Consider the following 17664-nt stretch of genomic DNA (forward strand, 5'->3'; position numbering starts at 1 on the left):
AACTGAATGTAGAATCAGCAAGCCATTATGGGTTTTCCTCATCCACGGGAAAATGGTAAGCTAATGCTGTCATTCCATAGTGCAGCAATGAGAAGGATATCTTTATGAGAATTCAGGATGGCTAACTGACACATACACCACTACCACATATGATAGGCTGGGAACTGGAAATGAAATGTGTGTGTCAGTTTGTTGGATTATCTCCTTTCTGCAGCTCAGTAAGGGCTGAATGAGGCCGTCACACAAAAAGACTGACTGTTTTGGAACAGTTGTTTAAATGTTCACATGCACCTTATCTGTAGAACAATGCTGGAACTGCTGCTGGACAAAGAAATTGTCATAACTTCTCATGAATATAGTGACCAGTCAGAACTGTTAAATCTCCAGTTTAACTGAGGCACAGACCACGATTGCTTGAAATTCAAGAGAATTCTGTAATGAATTAAAGAGCTGTATCCAGATTCCAGGTGGGGCAAGTGCCTCCCTCCCCCCATGTGAATGCCTATGCACTGAAGGTAATAGGCTGAAAAACTACATATTGTCAACAGTTGCTGCATTTTGCCCTTTAGCCTCCATACGTAATTTTCCTTTGGGAATAATCTCACGATGACTTCAATGAATCTATGTGCCCTCAATCAGAACTACCTCACAGAAAATCAGGATTAAATCCTCATTAAACAAAAAATTATCCAATATCGGGTTGTGACTCTGCCTTGATGCAAAATACTTTTTGGTTATTTACTTCCCCATATTAGCTTCAGCAAAATCGCACCATCGCCAGTTGCTTTATTACTTTTATTTCAAAGTCACTGCATGATGTCTATGTTTGTTGCCATTTTTTCGGCATACAGCATGCCATGTTAGTTCATCTGCAAAAACACAGAAAAAGCAAAACTTTTCAGCATGGCAGTAATTCAAAAATTAATCACTGCAAAATATTCTCCAGTTAAGTCTGCGTAATGTCAATAAAACTGGGTCTAAATGCTTTATGAAGCTCAAGATCTTTCCTGCTGGTGGCCAATGGTCAGCACCAGTATCTTATGTGTTTTCTCATTCACTATTATGGCACAACATTTCAAGAGGTGTTCAAACCATATTCATTAACCTGAAGGGGCTCGAACCTAATTCCGGTTTTGGATTGTTCAGTCAACTCCTCCATTCCTCCTACTGGATCTACACTAATATAGTATTATTAGCTTGTACTTAGAAAGACATAGTTGTTTAATTTCATTAACTTGCATGTGACTTTCTGATAGAATACTAACAGGTATATTGTGCCTTATCTGTCATCTCATTTTCCTCTATTGTTACTACAAGCTAATCATTTTTGCTTTGTTTGTGTATGACCTGCTGTTTACTTTTTTATTTATTTATTATCATCCCAATGATCACATTTGTGATATAGGATATGTCAGGGTACATTTTAACAACTATATAATATCTTTACAAAATTTGTATCTGTGCTGAATTCATACTAATCTATCTTATGTTTAATACAATATACAACTAATAAGTGTTTTTATAACATAATTTATTATGCACTGATGTAATTTCATTTGTCACATTAACTTAAACATATATTTTATACAGTTGCGCAGAGATATTCACTTATGCTGTAATAGCATTTGTCAAGCATGTGGTTCTTTAGAACAGTTTTAAATTTATCCTCATTTTCCAGCTCTTTGATATGTTTTGGTAGTGCATTAAAAAGTTTGATGCCTTGATTACATACATGTTTCTGGCTTCGGGTCCTTGTTACAGCTTGTATGTGGAGATCTTTACATTGCCGTGTATTGTAATTATGGAAGTCTGTATTGGTTTTCATTTTGTCCTGATTTCTTTTGATCACCAACAGACATTTCAGAATGTATAATGAAGGAATTGTTAAAATTTTCAATGCTTTAAAAAGGGGCCTACAATGTGTTTGAGGTGGGCTGTGGGTCATTATCCGAATAGCACGTTTTTGCAATTTGAAAATCTCATTTAGACGACAATTTGTTTTTCCCCAGAATACTATCCCATAGGATGCAATGGACTGAAAATAGCCAAAATATACTAATCTGGTACAGTCATTACTACAAACTCTTGAAATTATTCTAAGCACAAAACATGCTAAATTTAGTTTTAGTGCTAAGTTCACCACATGGTCCTTCCAATTAATCTTCTCATCAATGTGCATACCCAGGAATTTTGCACACTGTACTCTTTCAAGTTGTTTGCCCTCCATGGTGGGATTTAGGTCGTCCTGTTCACTTATTTTTCCATACTGCACATAATTAGTTTTTTTTTTTTTTTTTTTTTTTGCATTCAGTGTTAGCTTGTTAGCACTAAACCATTTTTGTATATCTTGTAGGACATGGTCCACAGAACTGTGCAATGACTGCTTCATATCACTAACTATTAAACTAGTATCATCAGCAAATAACATGATTCTAGCTTTTCTCTCTGACACCTGAATATCATTAATGTAAATGAGGAACAGCAAGGGGCCTAACACACTTCCTTGAGGTACTCCTACAGTGACCTCCCTTGGATCTGATCTTAGTTTAATTTTTTGATTAATATTTGGTGCTGTAATTTCAACCACCTGCATCCTCTTTTCCAGATAAGACTCAAACCACTTTTTCTAACTGCTGTCGTTACTGATGCTGGAGTGATTTAATTTACTTCAACATGGTCTGGTATCACTGTTTCTTCTGTAAATACAATTATCAATTCTTTATTTGGTGCTGCATCTTTTCACACAAGTTGTCGAAGTATCCAATTTCCTAACTTATTCAAAAACAGTATGCCAATTCTTTACATACTCGCTCTAAGTGTATTTATATTCTGTGAAGATGACAGGGTATTTTATGAGCTGCTGAGTTCGAACTGATACTGCCACCCACTGTTATGTTGCTGATGTAGTACAGTGTTAATTTATGAAAAATATCTCAGATGTTTTCCTTTTTTTACTGTAGTGCCAACACTTATTATTGCCAGCTATATCTCTCAAAGAACCTAGCCATAGAAATGTCTGAATTATTCTCAAACTAGTGACCCACCCCAACTTTTAACGTGTAACATCTGTGGCCACATGACTTGTCTGGTGCAAGAGTAGTACATTACCCACATTCACCTTCCTTGTGAATGTCTATCTGCTGGTGAAAACTGTATCAAAATCCCTACAGTAATTCTTGAGCGTAGTCCTCACAGATTACCCACACAGAAAAATGTAGCAGAGGGCTTTAAATTGCATTACTCTTTAAATATGAAGCGGTATACTCATCTTCATCTGCCTCCATAGCCGAGATTGCTGACACATGCCTGTGTAATGGCACTCAACTCTGAAATAAGCCATTTCAAATTGTGGTGGTGGAACATTTTCACCAATGTCCTGAGTAAAATTCCATACCTTTCAATAGTGTCTCAAGAAGTGAAGGCCTGTAACATTATTGATGGCGAAGCTTAGTGGACCCCATGCTGCTATTCAAGAAAAGTAGGCTATGTGCTGGCACCACATTTCACACTCTCCCTTCACTTAATCCACAAGAATGCAAACCCCACACTAAACTGTATGCTTACTCATCACAACACAGATACACAGTTGACGCTACTTAATAGGTCAGAGGAAGCCAATGGCAAACCACCTGCACTAAGACCTTGCCAAGAGCGGTGATGCAAGATTCATGAATCTGCTCCCTTGCACTCATTTTCTGAGTATGGGAACATTTCAACCGGTTTTGGTCTTCAGATCATGATATTTCTGAAGATAATCATTAAAGAACTAAAGAAAATTTAGTAGAAGATGAATACAGTTGCATGAAAATAATCACTCACTGGGTAAAAAGTAAGAATGAATAAAAACAGTGAATACTTTATTTGGTTTTTCTATTCATCTACTGTAAAGTTAGAAAATGGTAAGAATGATTCTGACTACTATATTTGCCCTCTGGTTCTTGAGACTGAGCAGTTAAATTCTTAAGCTGAAAGACTCATTGGAGTTTAGCAGGATCTATACTGTGTGAATGATATAGGACATGATATGAAAAGTACAAAATGAAAGTAAAAGCACTAAAGATTTACTTAAAATCCCATAAACAAATATGAGGTGAAAAGTGCAGATTGAATTTATAGAGGGAAAGAACAGTAGTGGATCATCACCAAACTTAGTGGACCTTCATAATAATAATAATAATAATAATAATAATAATAATAATAACAACAACAACAAAGATTTTATTGTCTTTGGGCCATTACAGCAATTGATAACGTCAATTTATAATACAGTGTGATAAGGTATTGACTACTGAAATATTTTAGCTTATATTACAATAAATGTACAGTGGGTCATCTGCTGGATTACTGCATTTTACAGTTGAAGAATTCATTGATATCATAGAACGGGTGGGCAATAAACCATTCATGCAGTCTTTCTTTGAATGTATGTTTGGGAAGATCCTGTATAGTATGTGACAGCTTATTAAATAGTAATAGTAATATTTCAAATTCACCTCTTTTGAGATTATTCCTTTGCATCAGTGTGTGAATGTGAATCTCAGTTTTCTATTCTGAACATTAAACACCAACCAGGATTCTTTTTGTCAACTTTGGCAAAGGCATCATTTGTAACTTTGTTTTGGAGAATCCCCTATGGACAAAATTGTGAGACATAGTTCTGTTTAGAAAAGGTGGTCAACATTACACTGTAACCCAAGTTATTGCGAGAGAGAGAGAGAGAGAGAGAGAGAGAGAGAGAGAGAACAACACACAGATTGTAAGAAGCAAAATGATCAATTGAAGTAGATAATTTCACTTCAGAACAAGACTTTTAATACTCTGCCGGAAACACGACAAAGCTGTAGGTCTTGAGAATTTGCAATGACTTTGTCATCAATTGCTGGGAAGTTCAAGGCGGAATAAAAAAAATATGAAAAGGATAGATTAAATCAAACAATGGATTTTAATTATTGAAAAGGCTGCTGTATATTCAGAACTTATGTTTCAAATGGTGCTTGCACTGTTTGCTTGAGTAAATCTCTTGTATTTGCATTTGCTTTTCTGCAAATGTTTGAGTTTAGTGACCAATAATTAGAATTTGCCATTTGTGCCTTAGATGTTTTCTGGGAATACAGTATCAGTCACTCGTTGTCTTTATTTGTCTCGTATTTAATGACATTCAAGGACTTTTTTTTTACCTTTGAGTGCTATATTTTTTTGTGGACATTGTGTGTTTCACAGTTATGATGGCGTACTTCACATTTCCTATAAAATGTATTTGTTAAATTCAGAACAATTAGCCACTGTACCAAGAACATGTGAATGCTCACGAATGTCACTTGGAATAATTTAAATACGTCAACCATAGTTCCGTGATGCAATTAGTGGTACTGAAAGTATTCTCATCACACAGTGCAAGATGGTTGCCAAGTATAGATGTAGGTGTAGAATATCTCAAATGTGTAGTATAATGTGACGACTGGTAGGCCCACTCACTATTGATGTTTCCTATGGATTATTAATTTGGAGGCTGTCACTTTATTTTAAAGACAGGCAAATGAATCTCACAACCAAGACAAAATACACATTGTTTCAGGGACAACCTGGACATACAGAAAGAGATTCCCTGAAGCCTGGTAATTTACACTATAAAGCACTAAACAATACTTAGAAACAATGATGCTAACATTAAATTTGAAGAATAATATAGAAATAGTCTTCAGTTTTAAGAAATACTGTTACAAAAATGTCCCTTGCTGTTTACAGGTTATTTGACGATGAAACCTAATTCAAAATCCTTATTGGATTATTGACCAAAGACAATGAAATAGTTTTCCAGGTACATCCTCCTAGGCTTACACCATAGCATAGTTCTTCACTGCCAAATAAGTGATGCTAGCAGTAGGAAGTGCTGGCCACCACAGATTTAATACTTAGCACAGAACCATGCCAATTACATCAAAGACCTGAAACACACCCACTGTTTTGAGTTCCAGTACATATGAAGGATCCTATCAATTTTAAATGCATATGCAGGGAAGTTAACAGTCAACAGATAATATTTTACAAAAATGGATAAATATAATGAGTAGTCATCTTATCTCCATCTCTATGATGTTCTTCACGAGACTTCTTGCCTAAAATTTTTATGTAAGCAAATCATATTCGAAACTTTTAAGGAGAGAACGTGACAAATTCAACAGATTTATACACATGAAAAGCCATCTGGAAATGATGAAAGTGTAGTGCTTCAATTCAGTATCTGAAAAGGTGGTGGATACCTAAAGATGTTCCTGCTGACCACACAGAAGAATATTACATCGAAGTCACACAACAGTACTCCAATCTGATGTCACAAGGAACAAAAGAAATCAGTGAACATACAGAGCAACGTGAGAAATAGAACGCCTTATTTCAACTTAGCTCTTTCTGTGCTTTCCTTTCACTGAATCACCAATTCCCATCTCATCTTCATCAAATTCCTCTTCCCTTTACATATTATTGCCTTGAACTTTCTTTCTGTTACATAACACACTTATATATTCTTTCCACTTTTCAGCCCTCCCTTCTTTGCAGAGGACCAGCATGCTGTATGATCTCTTGATGTTCATACAGTTGCTTTTATTTTAGGCATGTAAGATATAAAATGTTTGGTCACGAATAGCGTGAGTCAGTGTGAACTGCATTGTCATAAACAGCATGGGTCTGCTGCATATGATACCGCAGTTCACATTAAGGTTTTCTTGTCTCTCGAATTTCCCAGGTTTTGACCTTATTTTTTACAGTCTTGTGAATCTAAGGACATTTCTCCAATTAGGCAGAACTGAAAAACATGGTGAGAGCTTGAAGAATGCGCCACCACTTTGCACAGACAATGCCAATGAAAATTCTGGAAAACATCACTCTGATTAGGCTCTAAATGACAAAAATGATTGCATAAACAAGGGCAACTGCTGTAATTACACTTTACACAATGCTTGTAAACAAGCTTGCAATTCATGTGGCCACCAAATGGCCTGCACTCACACCTGTTGTGAATAGGATTCTATGTATCTGGAATGCAATTTAAAATTACACAAGAGTTTGTGAGGAGTGGCCTAGAATATTACAGAAGCATTTTAATGATGGTGAATTTGGAAAGAACTTGCTTCTTCAGTGCTACTTTAACTTTTTCTCTCTCATTGACTATATTCTTCTCAAATAGTTCAACTTATGTAGAAAATACTAATCAAAGTATCATGGAAGCTTACATCACTGTAAAGAAACTTCTTGAGAAAATATGCAAGAGAAATAGTGAGAATTTTTGTAGAAGAGCAAGTTTTGAATTTGTTAGATACAGAGGTTAATCGACAGAAAATAATCTCAGTGGTTTTTATTGCACTTACTCAAGTATTTCAATATTCCATTGAACACACAGATTATCTTCTTACTCTTTGCCTAGCAAAAGAATTAATGTCAGTGAGCTACAAAGTTTTAAAATACTTTGAATCTTATATAAATGAAGATGACCTGTATGATGAGTACCGCAGTGTCAGGGAAGTTTTAAATGATGTATTTAAGTCTTGCAGGTAATGTTTGTTGTGATTCTAAACACAAAGGAATTAGCATACAAAATTTTTAAAACTTCTGTGTTTTGTTACGAATTCCTTGATCTAATGCCCATGCAGTGTTTTAAGTTATGAATAGTACATGGACCCATGTACGGAACAGAAGTTCTGTCAAACTCACTAAAGCAGAACTCTAAAGGTTTTTTTTCCCATATTGCAATATAACTTGTACAGAATTATGAAATATGGGAAAGATGATAAGTTTCTTTCTGAATGTAAACCGAATTTTAATTTTTTGTAATCATGTACATTTTGCATTCAAATGTTTTATGTACTTAAAGTGTGTGTGAAAAGGAATTCCATTGGTCTGGTCAAAGCTACAAATTAAAATACTATGAAAATGTCAACAGTGTAGAGTTATATCTTACACCATATAACATGTTAGCAATTTTCAGAACTCCCCTTATTTCAATAACAAAGCCTGCCAGCTCTGTTCGACACTAACACACTTTGTTGCCACGCATTTTCTATCCCATGATGGTGCGTGGGGCACTGAAATGTTAACAAAACAAATACACTTTGTGAGCACGAAATTAATAATGTAAAAATTTATTGTGTGTGTGTGTGTGTTCTATTTGATAACACCTCTTGGCAAAAGCTAAATGTATAGCAGTCTTGTTGTGCATGTCTATAGTCCAATCTGCATTTCTTATCTAATAAATAACCAATAAATCGTCTGCTCATGATGATTTTAACAGCCTAATTATTTCTGTTTATATTGCTGCTATCTTATCACCCTGTACTCAACAGTGTCTCTAGATCTCTTCCAGATACACCAACTACTTTCATTACTATTAAAGGAAGTGTTAGCATTTGGTAAATTGTGCCCTTTGCAAAGACTCCAGGCAGTTTGCCCTCTTCATTCTTTCCCTCTAGCCCATATTACACAGCAATTTTTCCTTCTTCTCCTTTTTAAGTGTTTCCTCTCTAATTCCCCACCAAATTAATTTACATCTCTCTTAATGTGGACCTACTGGATAATTAACAATATCTTATAATACACTTTTTCTATCACATCATCTGCAGAAAGAAACACATCAAGGAAAGTACCTAACACCAATATCGAATCAACTTGGCAGCTCTGAGAAACAGATAACACATTGACAGCAGAACTTTACACACACTTTCTCTGAAAATTCCCAAAGTGGGTATCTTATCTCTTACCTGAAATCAACTGGTGTACAGAACAAAAAAAAAAAAAAAAAAAAAACTTTAAAGAGTCACAAAACCAGGCTACATGTGTGCACATGGCAGTGAAGTTAACAACCGATAAACCACCTTAAACCTGAGTTCATGCAACAACTTTTTTTTTCTATAAAACGCTTGTACTTATCTGCTAGCAGTGTACATACATGATGACAAATCATTTAACAGGTAACAGGTAACATGTTACACAAATCTTTCATTTTGCAATACAAATTTTCATTTGTAAATATGTCTCACACACACACACACACACAATTACATGTCTTCCAAAGCCAATCTTCTAAATTAACTGATTACAGATATTAATTCAAAATTTCAGTCACTTCTATTTATTAAGCATTGTGTCTTTACCATATCTGACAAACATGTTGCAAAGTGTAATCTTCTATCTGCTTTATCAATTTCCATCAGTGGCTGTGAATACCATCCATATCTGTAAAAATTTAAAATTGGCTAACGTAAATTGATGTGTAGCTATAGAACACGAGAACTATGTTGCATAAATACATTAGAATCAATAGCTCTAAACCTACTGTTCCCACCAGTGAATTACTACCTATGACTCTCCAGCACAGGTTTCTGGAATTTTTCCTTGGGTGTCTGGTATTGCATTTCTGAAAATTGCTCTGATTTTTCCATATTACATCTTTGCCTGGGGTGTGCATCATGTGCAGCATAAAATTTCGAAGTCACTACAGGGACTGCAAAACAACAGTATTCAAGTAACTATTTACTTTGTAACCAACACATCATCATAAAGGCCCTTATTAATTGGTGTCAAAATATTTCCAATAACAAAAAGAGAATGGTTCAGGGTTAAAACAAATTTTAACAGAATGCAAACTGCCCAATTTTAGAGTCAGTCACTGACTGCTGCTCAATACAAGGAGAAAGTATGCTAACAAAACTGAGTAGAGCATGAGTAGAGCAAGGAGTTCAGAAACTAGTGAGAAACAAAATGAACCAGCGTGCTCAATTTCTTAAATTGATGCTGTTGGAGATTATTGTTTAGGCCTTCCAAAAAATTGCCGATCAGCAGCACTTCTTTAATGTGACGTACTGAAATTGAAACATGGGTTAAAATGGAAAGTGAGACTTACGAACAGAAACTCTACCAGTTTGCCTAGAATAAAAATCTTCATTCACCGCAAAGTAAACCACATTTACAGAGCGAATTAACCGTCAAAAGTACTAATGCCTCTACTTTTAATACAGCTTACACACAACACTTTCCTTTTTCCTTTCCATAATTTTGTGTCACACTTGATCTACCCAGTTCTTGCCTCAAAACAAAACAAGTCTTGAAAGGCGGACGAGGTGGTACTGCTTTCTTTTTTCCTGAAGTCCTCTCTGATGTTTTTGTCTCTGAGTAGCTGGAACAATTGTCATCGGACATACTTGCAACTGCTGGTTGCTACAACAAGATTGATTTAACAAAACTACTACACAAAGCAGTATCATTGATTGGCGCGCGCCCGCGCCCACACACACACACACACACACACACACACACACACACACACACACACACACACACACTTGAGGATTGTGTGCAGTGAAATAAGGGTGACTTGACAAAAACAGCAAGGATGAAAACTTTCAGCTCAATCTTTTATTTTTTAGTTTGAACTACAAGATTTATCACAGGTACGGCACCTTTTGATGGGAAGTACAGAACCAGCACACTTTACAGAATCTTTTAGACAAGGTTATACAAAATGAGTCTTAGAAATGACAACTTTTACAAAGAACTAACCAATGAGGACTATTAAATCTATCATATTTGCTTTTAGAAACTGGCAAACCAGCACAACTATTTTCTTTTTTAAACAAATCAACAATTTCCATATGGAACAGCCAATTTTAAGAGACTAAAAAAAATTTGTAATTTCATTCAACCATAAAAACAAACACAGAAAGAAAAAAAAGAAATGCACATCATTGCTTGCATGGCAATAATTCTCAAAGTTTTAACACAACAGTTCGTAACCCTTGTGCTGTTCAATTGTTTGTACCTGACTCATTGTTATGGAATACATTTCGAGTTATCCTTGCCACATTCATCATATTTTTCCCCTTACGGAAACAATTTGCTCGCTTAAGATTCTGCTTACAATTCTCAGCCTTACAGAATTGAGGACACAAACTCAGTACCTCCACACAATTTATCTTACATACACTCAAGTATACATCTTACAGACATTGATATAAATGCATTCAGACATATGACACAGTCATTTTTTAATTACACATGCACACATTTTGCTTCTCCTCTGCTATGAAGCACAAAGCAGGTTATCATTTTTCATTATGTGCATCCACCCTTGTATACATCTAGACACACAACTGCAGAACATAGCAAACACTTTCAAACTACTGAACCACTCAAGAAATACTGTGAACATTGGACAATACTGTCTGCTATGTCACTGCAATGATATTTCCAGAAACATACATTAATGGAACATAATGGAGACTAGATTACTAAAACAAACAGTATTAAAAAAAGTAATAATAGCACAGTACAAAATAAATTCGAGACTGTTTTACATGTAGATACACCGTGATCTAAACTAAACACGTTTTTTGCACATCAACTCTCATAAGTAACACTTATCTCCGTAGCAGATCAAAAAAGAAAAACAATTTTACTCAAATTTCCAATTCAAGTTCCAATTCTTCTGAACTTGTTAATGGAAGAACATTTTACAGAAACAAAATTATTTAAAACCATTTGGCTCTTAAAATATTAAGTAAAATTTATTTAAAAATATTTTATACACTATTAACCATTCTGTGAAATAGCCAATGCTTTGCAACTCCACATTCCCTGCTCAGGTAAATTTATGATTGTCACGATTTATATCTAAGTTCAACTTAAACAGTTCCCCTGCAAAATGTTACCTAACAACATGGCGTTCTTTCAAAACCTTTACATACAATACAAAATTGCATGAAAAAATAAAGTATGTTACACCAACTGCAGGGAATAAAATGTCACAAAACAATGGCCACACTCCACTTACACGAATGGGCAAAATAGCCAGCTTTAAATAGTTTTCAACGATGCCACACGGGAACAGAAACAAACAGCAGCAACACATAAAAATAAATATTGTTCAGCAGGCTGCTTCATATAATTTAGACATCCAAATGAACAGAATGAGTTTAACGAAAGAACTTGTACCTTTCAACAGCCCACAATTCTGAAACACCACAGTTTTAGCACAAATATTTCTGTATTTGAAAAATAAAATTTTGTGACACGGATGCCAACTAAATTTAAACAAATGATCTGTTACAAATATGTGAAAATTTGAAATACAATATCTTCCCACCTCTAATTAAAGAAGAGGGAAATTAATGAGAAACATGTATACAGCCCTGAGTTATGCGATCACCATACACAATATAAATTTGTCAGTTCTTTGACACCACATTTACATGATGTAAGACAGTCCCTTCACTCTATGGCATCTGTTTTGCATTACAAGATGCCAATTACTTCCACCGAAAGGAGTGATTACATAAGCAACAATGCAAGACTATCATACTTATCACATTTGCCATTCAATGGCAGACAGGCATCTTACTCCATCAGCTTACAACTATGTAAATGCAGTATCTAATGTCATAAAAATGTCCCTACAAACTCAACCCACCAATGCTTTTGTGTCCAATAAGTTCTGACCCATTATATTGTTTCTCTTAATCACCATCTCTAAATGGACATCCTACTGACTGCAATACTCATTTCAGACTGGTAGGCTAAAACAAATACATAGCACGAAGTTACTTCTCTAGCAATTTTCCCATTCTTACATTTAAAAAAACCTTATCCATAGAGCCTGTGCATATGTTTATTTGCCTAATTCCTAACAGTAAGAAATGTGAATGCTACAGAAAGAATATCTTTCCACAACTCCTTCCTTATTTAACAAATTGGACATATGTGGATTGATGGTATTGATAAAAGCGCATAGAAGCGCGAGGAATACAATAAATCACAGACCTCTTCCTTGCCACGTCTCATTCAATAAAAAAACCTCAGAATATCTACAAAGTAAGCAATCTTAGTTATAGTAAATCAGGTACTCAAAGGTAAATCAGTCAGCCACTGGGTGACGCAACCACAGTGGCGGCGGCGGCGGCAGCCACAATTGCAATGCTCTTCGTCAAGCTCTGGGCTTTACGTCGCTGTGCAAGTCTGGACTCGCTTGGAGGAGACAGGCTCAAGGGCTTCTCGTCGCCCACAGCATCTTGATGCGCAGAGTGCTCTCGCACCATATCCAGATTCATGCTGAAGTGTTGCAACACAACCCTGTTCACTGCCATTGCACTTTCAGCGAATGCAGACAGTTCCCTTGCACTGTTGTTCCTGTAAATTTTTAAAATTTTCCATTAGACTTCATTAACTTTTATGTTAACATACAACATACCAATGAGAGAGAGAGAGAGAGAGAGAGAGAGAGAGAGAGAGAGAGAGAGAGAGAGAGAGAGAGAGAGAGAGAGAGACGTACCTTCTGATAACATGAGGCGTACTCAAAGACCTTTCTGCCTGGCCACTTTTCAGCCATGGATGAGATAGCAGACACTCTGCAGAAAGTCGCTGGCCTGCTTCTTTCACAAGCAGTCTTCTTATCAGATCCTTTGCATCCTCCGATATGTTTCCCCAATCTTGTTCAGGAAAATCATAAGATGCCTCTTGTATACTAGAAAACAGTAGTTCCTGTTGGAGAGATTTAGCAGTTATTATGTTGTACACCCAGCCATAAAAGTAAACAACGTAACAGAAACATACTGAAAACAACTAACTGGTTTTTGCTGTCAGCAAAACGTACCTGGCATGCAGGGCAATTTTGACCTCTCTCCCAGCCACAATCCTCTCCGCAGTTGCCATAGAAAGGAGGATAACCACAGAGTAAGATGTAGGTAATTACACCAAGAGACCATAAATCACATCTTTTATCATATGATGTTGCTTCTCCAATAAATGCTTCCACAACCTCTGGGGCCATAAATTCTGCACTCCCAACCTGGAAAACAATGGAAAGAAAAACAGTAAGGAAGTGCCTAACTAAATAAGATCACTGTCAAAATTTGAATACCTTGTAGTGACAGTGGCTTACTTACAGGTGTTAGGAGCTGTGGGGTTGCCAGTGGTGAAGTGAGATTGGTATTGAACTTTATGCCAGAACTTAGGTCAAAGTCACAAATCTTCACTGGAGTGAGTTTGTCAGGATACACACACAGGATATTTTCTGGTTTCAGATCGCGATGAGCAATTCCTGTGGCAAATAAGTCCGGAATTATAATTCTATGTCAACAATAATATTCTGTGATAATTTCACAACAAACTGATACCAATTTTCTGATACAATTGGAAGACGGAGTTGCATGCCTCATTTTTCCTGAAAGGTGGAAAATGTGATGGAAATAAACACTTACCCTTCCTATGCAAGAACTCTAAAGCACTTGCAAGCTCTCGTACAATCTCACTGGCTTCATTCTCTGTGAAGTGATTCTGTTCCTGAATTCTTGTCAGTAGAGGCCCACCATTCACTTTCTCAAATACAAGATAGAACCTGAAATAGGAATTTCCAAGTGAGTAAAGGAACACTATGAACTACTACTTTAACAGTCTCATGTTTGATGAGTATTACTCACCTATCATCGTCTTCATAAAATTCAATTAGGTGAATGATGTTCGGGTGGCCTTGACAGTAGTGGAACGTCTCAACTTCCTTGAAAACTCTGCTACGGCTATGACCTGGGATTTTCTCAATGATCTTCACCGCATACTCAAGATCAGTCCACACACTAACACACGTCTGCACAGAGGCATATGCCCCTTCACCCAGAACTTCTCCCGTCAGTCGGTACATATCTAGAAATTCAATGAAATATATGAAATTCATATACAAGAAAAAATAAAGACGTGGTAACTTAAGAACCAAGCATTGACCACAGGTACTGTGGGCACACTATAACGAAGTTCGAACTATTGACATGGTAACTGCTGTTACCTTGAAAGCACGACGATACCAAACTTGTGCCATTGTTCTTCTTCCTACGCCGCTTTCTACGGGCCTCCTCCTTTCTCTGCTGAACATCATTGCTTGCCTTGTCCCGCATGGCAGACAACACCTCGCCTGTAAACATGAAACTATTATTAAATCATTTTACCCTGAAAGGGATGCGAAAAATAAACACAGCACTGCTAATGGCATTCAAATTGTTTTCGGGGGGAGTACCTCAATCACGTTGCTTAATACACATTTCTTACTATATTAGCTTCAATGTCTGCATTTGAAGGCCCGATAATCATAAACCAACAGTGAACGCAGTCTGTCACTCCTGGATGAGAATCCTTTGAATATACATGTGTAGTAACTTCGTTAAAACGACTACCACGACCACAATAACTATCACAGTAAATTTTTAAAAAAAAAAGCCGAATGGTATTCCGAGGCCAACATTTAGAGGCAACTTAAATCTGAAATAAAACTAACTTAACTTTGAGCGTTACAGATAACCGAGTGAAATACACTAGACTTTCAACAGCACACTCACGTTAAATTACAATGAATTGTTATTCTCCGTAACCCCGTGCTTCATCGTGAACGTAGCTACACCAATTTTCAATTAAAATCAACATTCCTTGGAGGTTTCCCACTTCCTTGCGAAGCTGTTGCAACTGATGAAATTCGTACATTGTCGGAGAACAAAACCCATCTCTCACTAAATTTCTCAAATTGTCATTCTTATCGAATTTGTGTAACAAGCCTCTCCATGTTAACGTCCACTAAGAAAAAAAAAAAATTCTGGGCACTATACAACAAAAAGGCAATATAAATTGATGCAACCGTCTGAGAACAATCAACTTCAAACTACAAACTCTTGACATTGCAAATAAACTTCTACATACACGAATATACCCACAATGAGGTTTCTAGCATAATGAAAAGTATGACAGAACTTTCATAGTGATTAATAATTCAATTACGATTATTACAAATAACAAACGAGATACTACAGACTCAACAACTTCAGGACACGGAAAGGCATAAGTGCTCGCAACTGGAACGTACGTATTTTTGCTAACGGTTATACCTATATGGAGGCAAAATTTACAAAGGGCGCTATATAAAACGAACAAGTATTAAATTATCAGGAATAGTAACACTCTCAAAACTTTGAGAAATCTTTCAAACAAAAAAAGAATAAAGTTCAAAATTGTGTGAAGTCTGTGTGGTTGCGAATTAATTTCTCACTTACTGCATTCAGCTTCCGCTCCTTGCACTTCTTCTAAGATCTTCTCAACCATCGTGCCGGCTAAACGCTTAGCGAAAGATTATACAGGGAACTTCCTTTGTACACCACTCCTAAGCCATCAGATGAACACCACCCTCGCCCTCCTGCTTAACGGCTAAACTCCGACTGCGTTGCCAAGAACGCAGAGACGGCTTCTTATAGCTTGACAAAGAGCTCAGTCGAAAGATACTGCAACCGATGCACGTGACAACGTAGCATTCGCTTCGTAGCTACTACAGTGTTGCCTAGTGCTCTCGGCAGCTCAAAGCGCTCACGCTGAAGAGAGAGACCAACTTACACAGAGAGAAAGACAGAGCATGAGTCACATGACCCACACTGTGGAATCACGCCATTTCATGTGCCAGCCAACTACGTAACGACAGCAGGGCTGAGTGCGACGCGGTGTTTCTGACGAAACGAAGCGCAATTACGAACAACAGAAAAACCTACGTCAGTTATGATTTAGCAACAGTCACTGATACGCCTCATACATCAGCTACAACTATGCTATTACGATCCAACACGCGGCAATTAATAGTTTTAACAAGTTCTGATGGAAGTACAATGTTTACCTCTTGTCTAAAATGAATTCATTTTTGAAGCCTAGGGTTTAACAACCTGTGAACGACGTGATACTATTAATGTGTAAAATCCCATGCGCAGATTAAATGCCGAAAGTGGTGCTTAGTTCTCTAATTTAATTAAACGAAACACGGTGTTGAGCACTACGTTCTTTTCTGACTTTCCAGACCACTACCGTCTTCATACACTACTTGACTTAAATTTAAAAGAAGTTTCACCAGGAAATGTACTACGCTCTCTTAAAGCAGCGCTGCTACAAATTCCTCGTTTACGAAATATTTTAACTGACGAAAGCACTTTAATATTCACGTGTAGACAGACAAGTTTTTTACCATTTGAGGAGTAGCGCTAACCTTGTTGAGAGAACTCAATGCTCGCTTGTAATGATTTGGAGACACTTTTGGGACACTATGATCGATGTCTGAACCCACCTCCCTAACAGCCACGATGTGTTTATGTGCAAGATTTCTATTAACTCTGATAGCGTGAAGTATTTTTTCCATCAGTTACTGAAATTAACAGCAAAATGGGAGTACATTTACCTTTGTGGTAACTGCTATATACAACCCGCTTGATTAATAAAGATTTAGTTCGTAATTGAGTACAATACGACAGCTCTCGATATGCCGTGATCGCAGAGTTTAAACCTCGTAGTTTTATTTTCTGAGGTAGGTTACAGGAACTGACAGTGGTGCAACGATTTGTCACCTTGAAAGAATTTTTCTATTGAAATGGACCTTAGCAGCATCTACATTGTTTTAAGTTGATTATCTGTCTCCACCGTTTCCTCACTTACTTCCGACTTGTCTCCTTCCATTGCACAAATTTCTTATGAGGGAACTCGTGCTCTCTATGTGAGAGGGTTTAACATGTGAGAGTGTAAATAGTCTTTCAGTGGCATAGTTCGCGGGTCGAGAGATGGTGGATGAGTAACGAGTTCCTAATTTTCAGAGGGAGTTTTCATAGAGCGTTGGCG

The 17664-nt window shown here is 36.7% G+C and overlaps 1 protein-coding gene across 1 annotated transcript; it reads right to left on the reverse strand.

Moving 5' to 3' along the window:
• Nucleotides 1–10382: 10382 nt before the first annotated feature.
• On the reverse strand, nt 10383–16246 carry LOC126183793 (MAP kinase-interacting serine/threonine-protein kinase 1). Its single transcript, XM_049926035.1, has 8 exons — nt 16071–16246; nt 14819–14944; nt 14460–14679; nt 14241–14377; nt 13926–14080; nt 13634–13828; nt 13313–13521; nt 10383–13170 (listed from the first exon to the last, which is right to left on the reverse strand). The coding sequence occupies exons 1-8, from the start codon at nt 16117–16119 to the stop codon at nt 12903–12905; spliced, it is 1359 nt and encodes a 452-aa protein (XP_049781992.1). The 5' UTR covers nt 16120–16246; the 3' UTR covers nt 10383–12902.
• Nucleotides 16247–17664: the final 1418 nt, after the last annotated feature.

The sequence above is a fragment of the Schistocerca cancellata genome, chromosome 1 (assembly GCF_023864275.1).
Source record: "Schistocerca cancellata isolate TAMUIC-IGC-003103 chromosome 1, iqSchCanc2.1, whole genome shotgun sequence".
Taxonomy (NCBI): domain Eukaryota; kingdom Metazoa; phylum Arthropoda; class Insecta; order Orthoptera; family Acrididae; genus Schistocerca; species Schistocerca cancellata.

Bases quoted from the DNA above. Each gene is read 5' to 3' on its own strand.
- LOC126183793 (XM_049926035.1), bottom strand. From the start codon at position 16,119: ATGGTTGAGAAGATCTTAGAAGAAGTGCAAGGAGCGGAAGCTGAATGC. The intron at 14,945-16,070 runs GTAAGTGAGAAA...TCATGTTTACAG, and splicing joins AGGAGCGGAAGCTGAATGCA to GCGAGGTGTTGTCTGCCATG. The intron at 13,171-13,312 runs GTACGTCTCTCT...AAAAATTTACAG, and splicing joins ACGCCTCATGTTATCAGAAG to GAACAACAGTGCAAGGGAAC.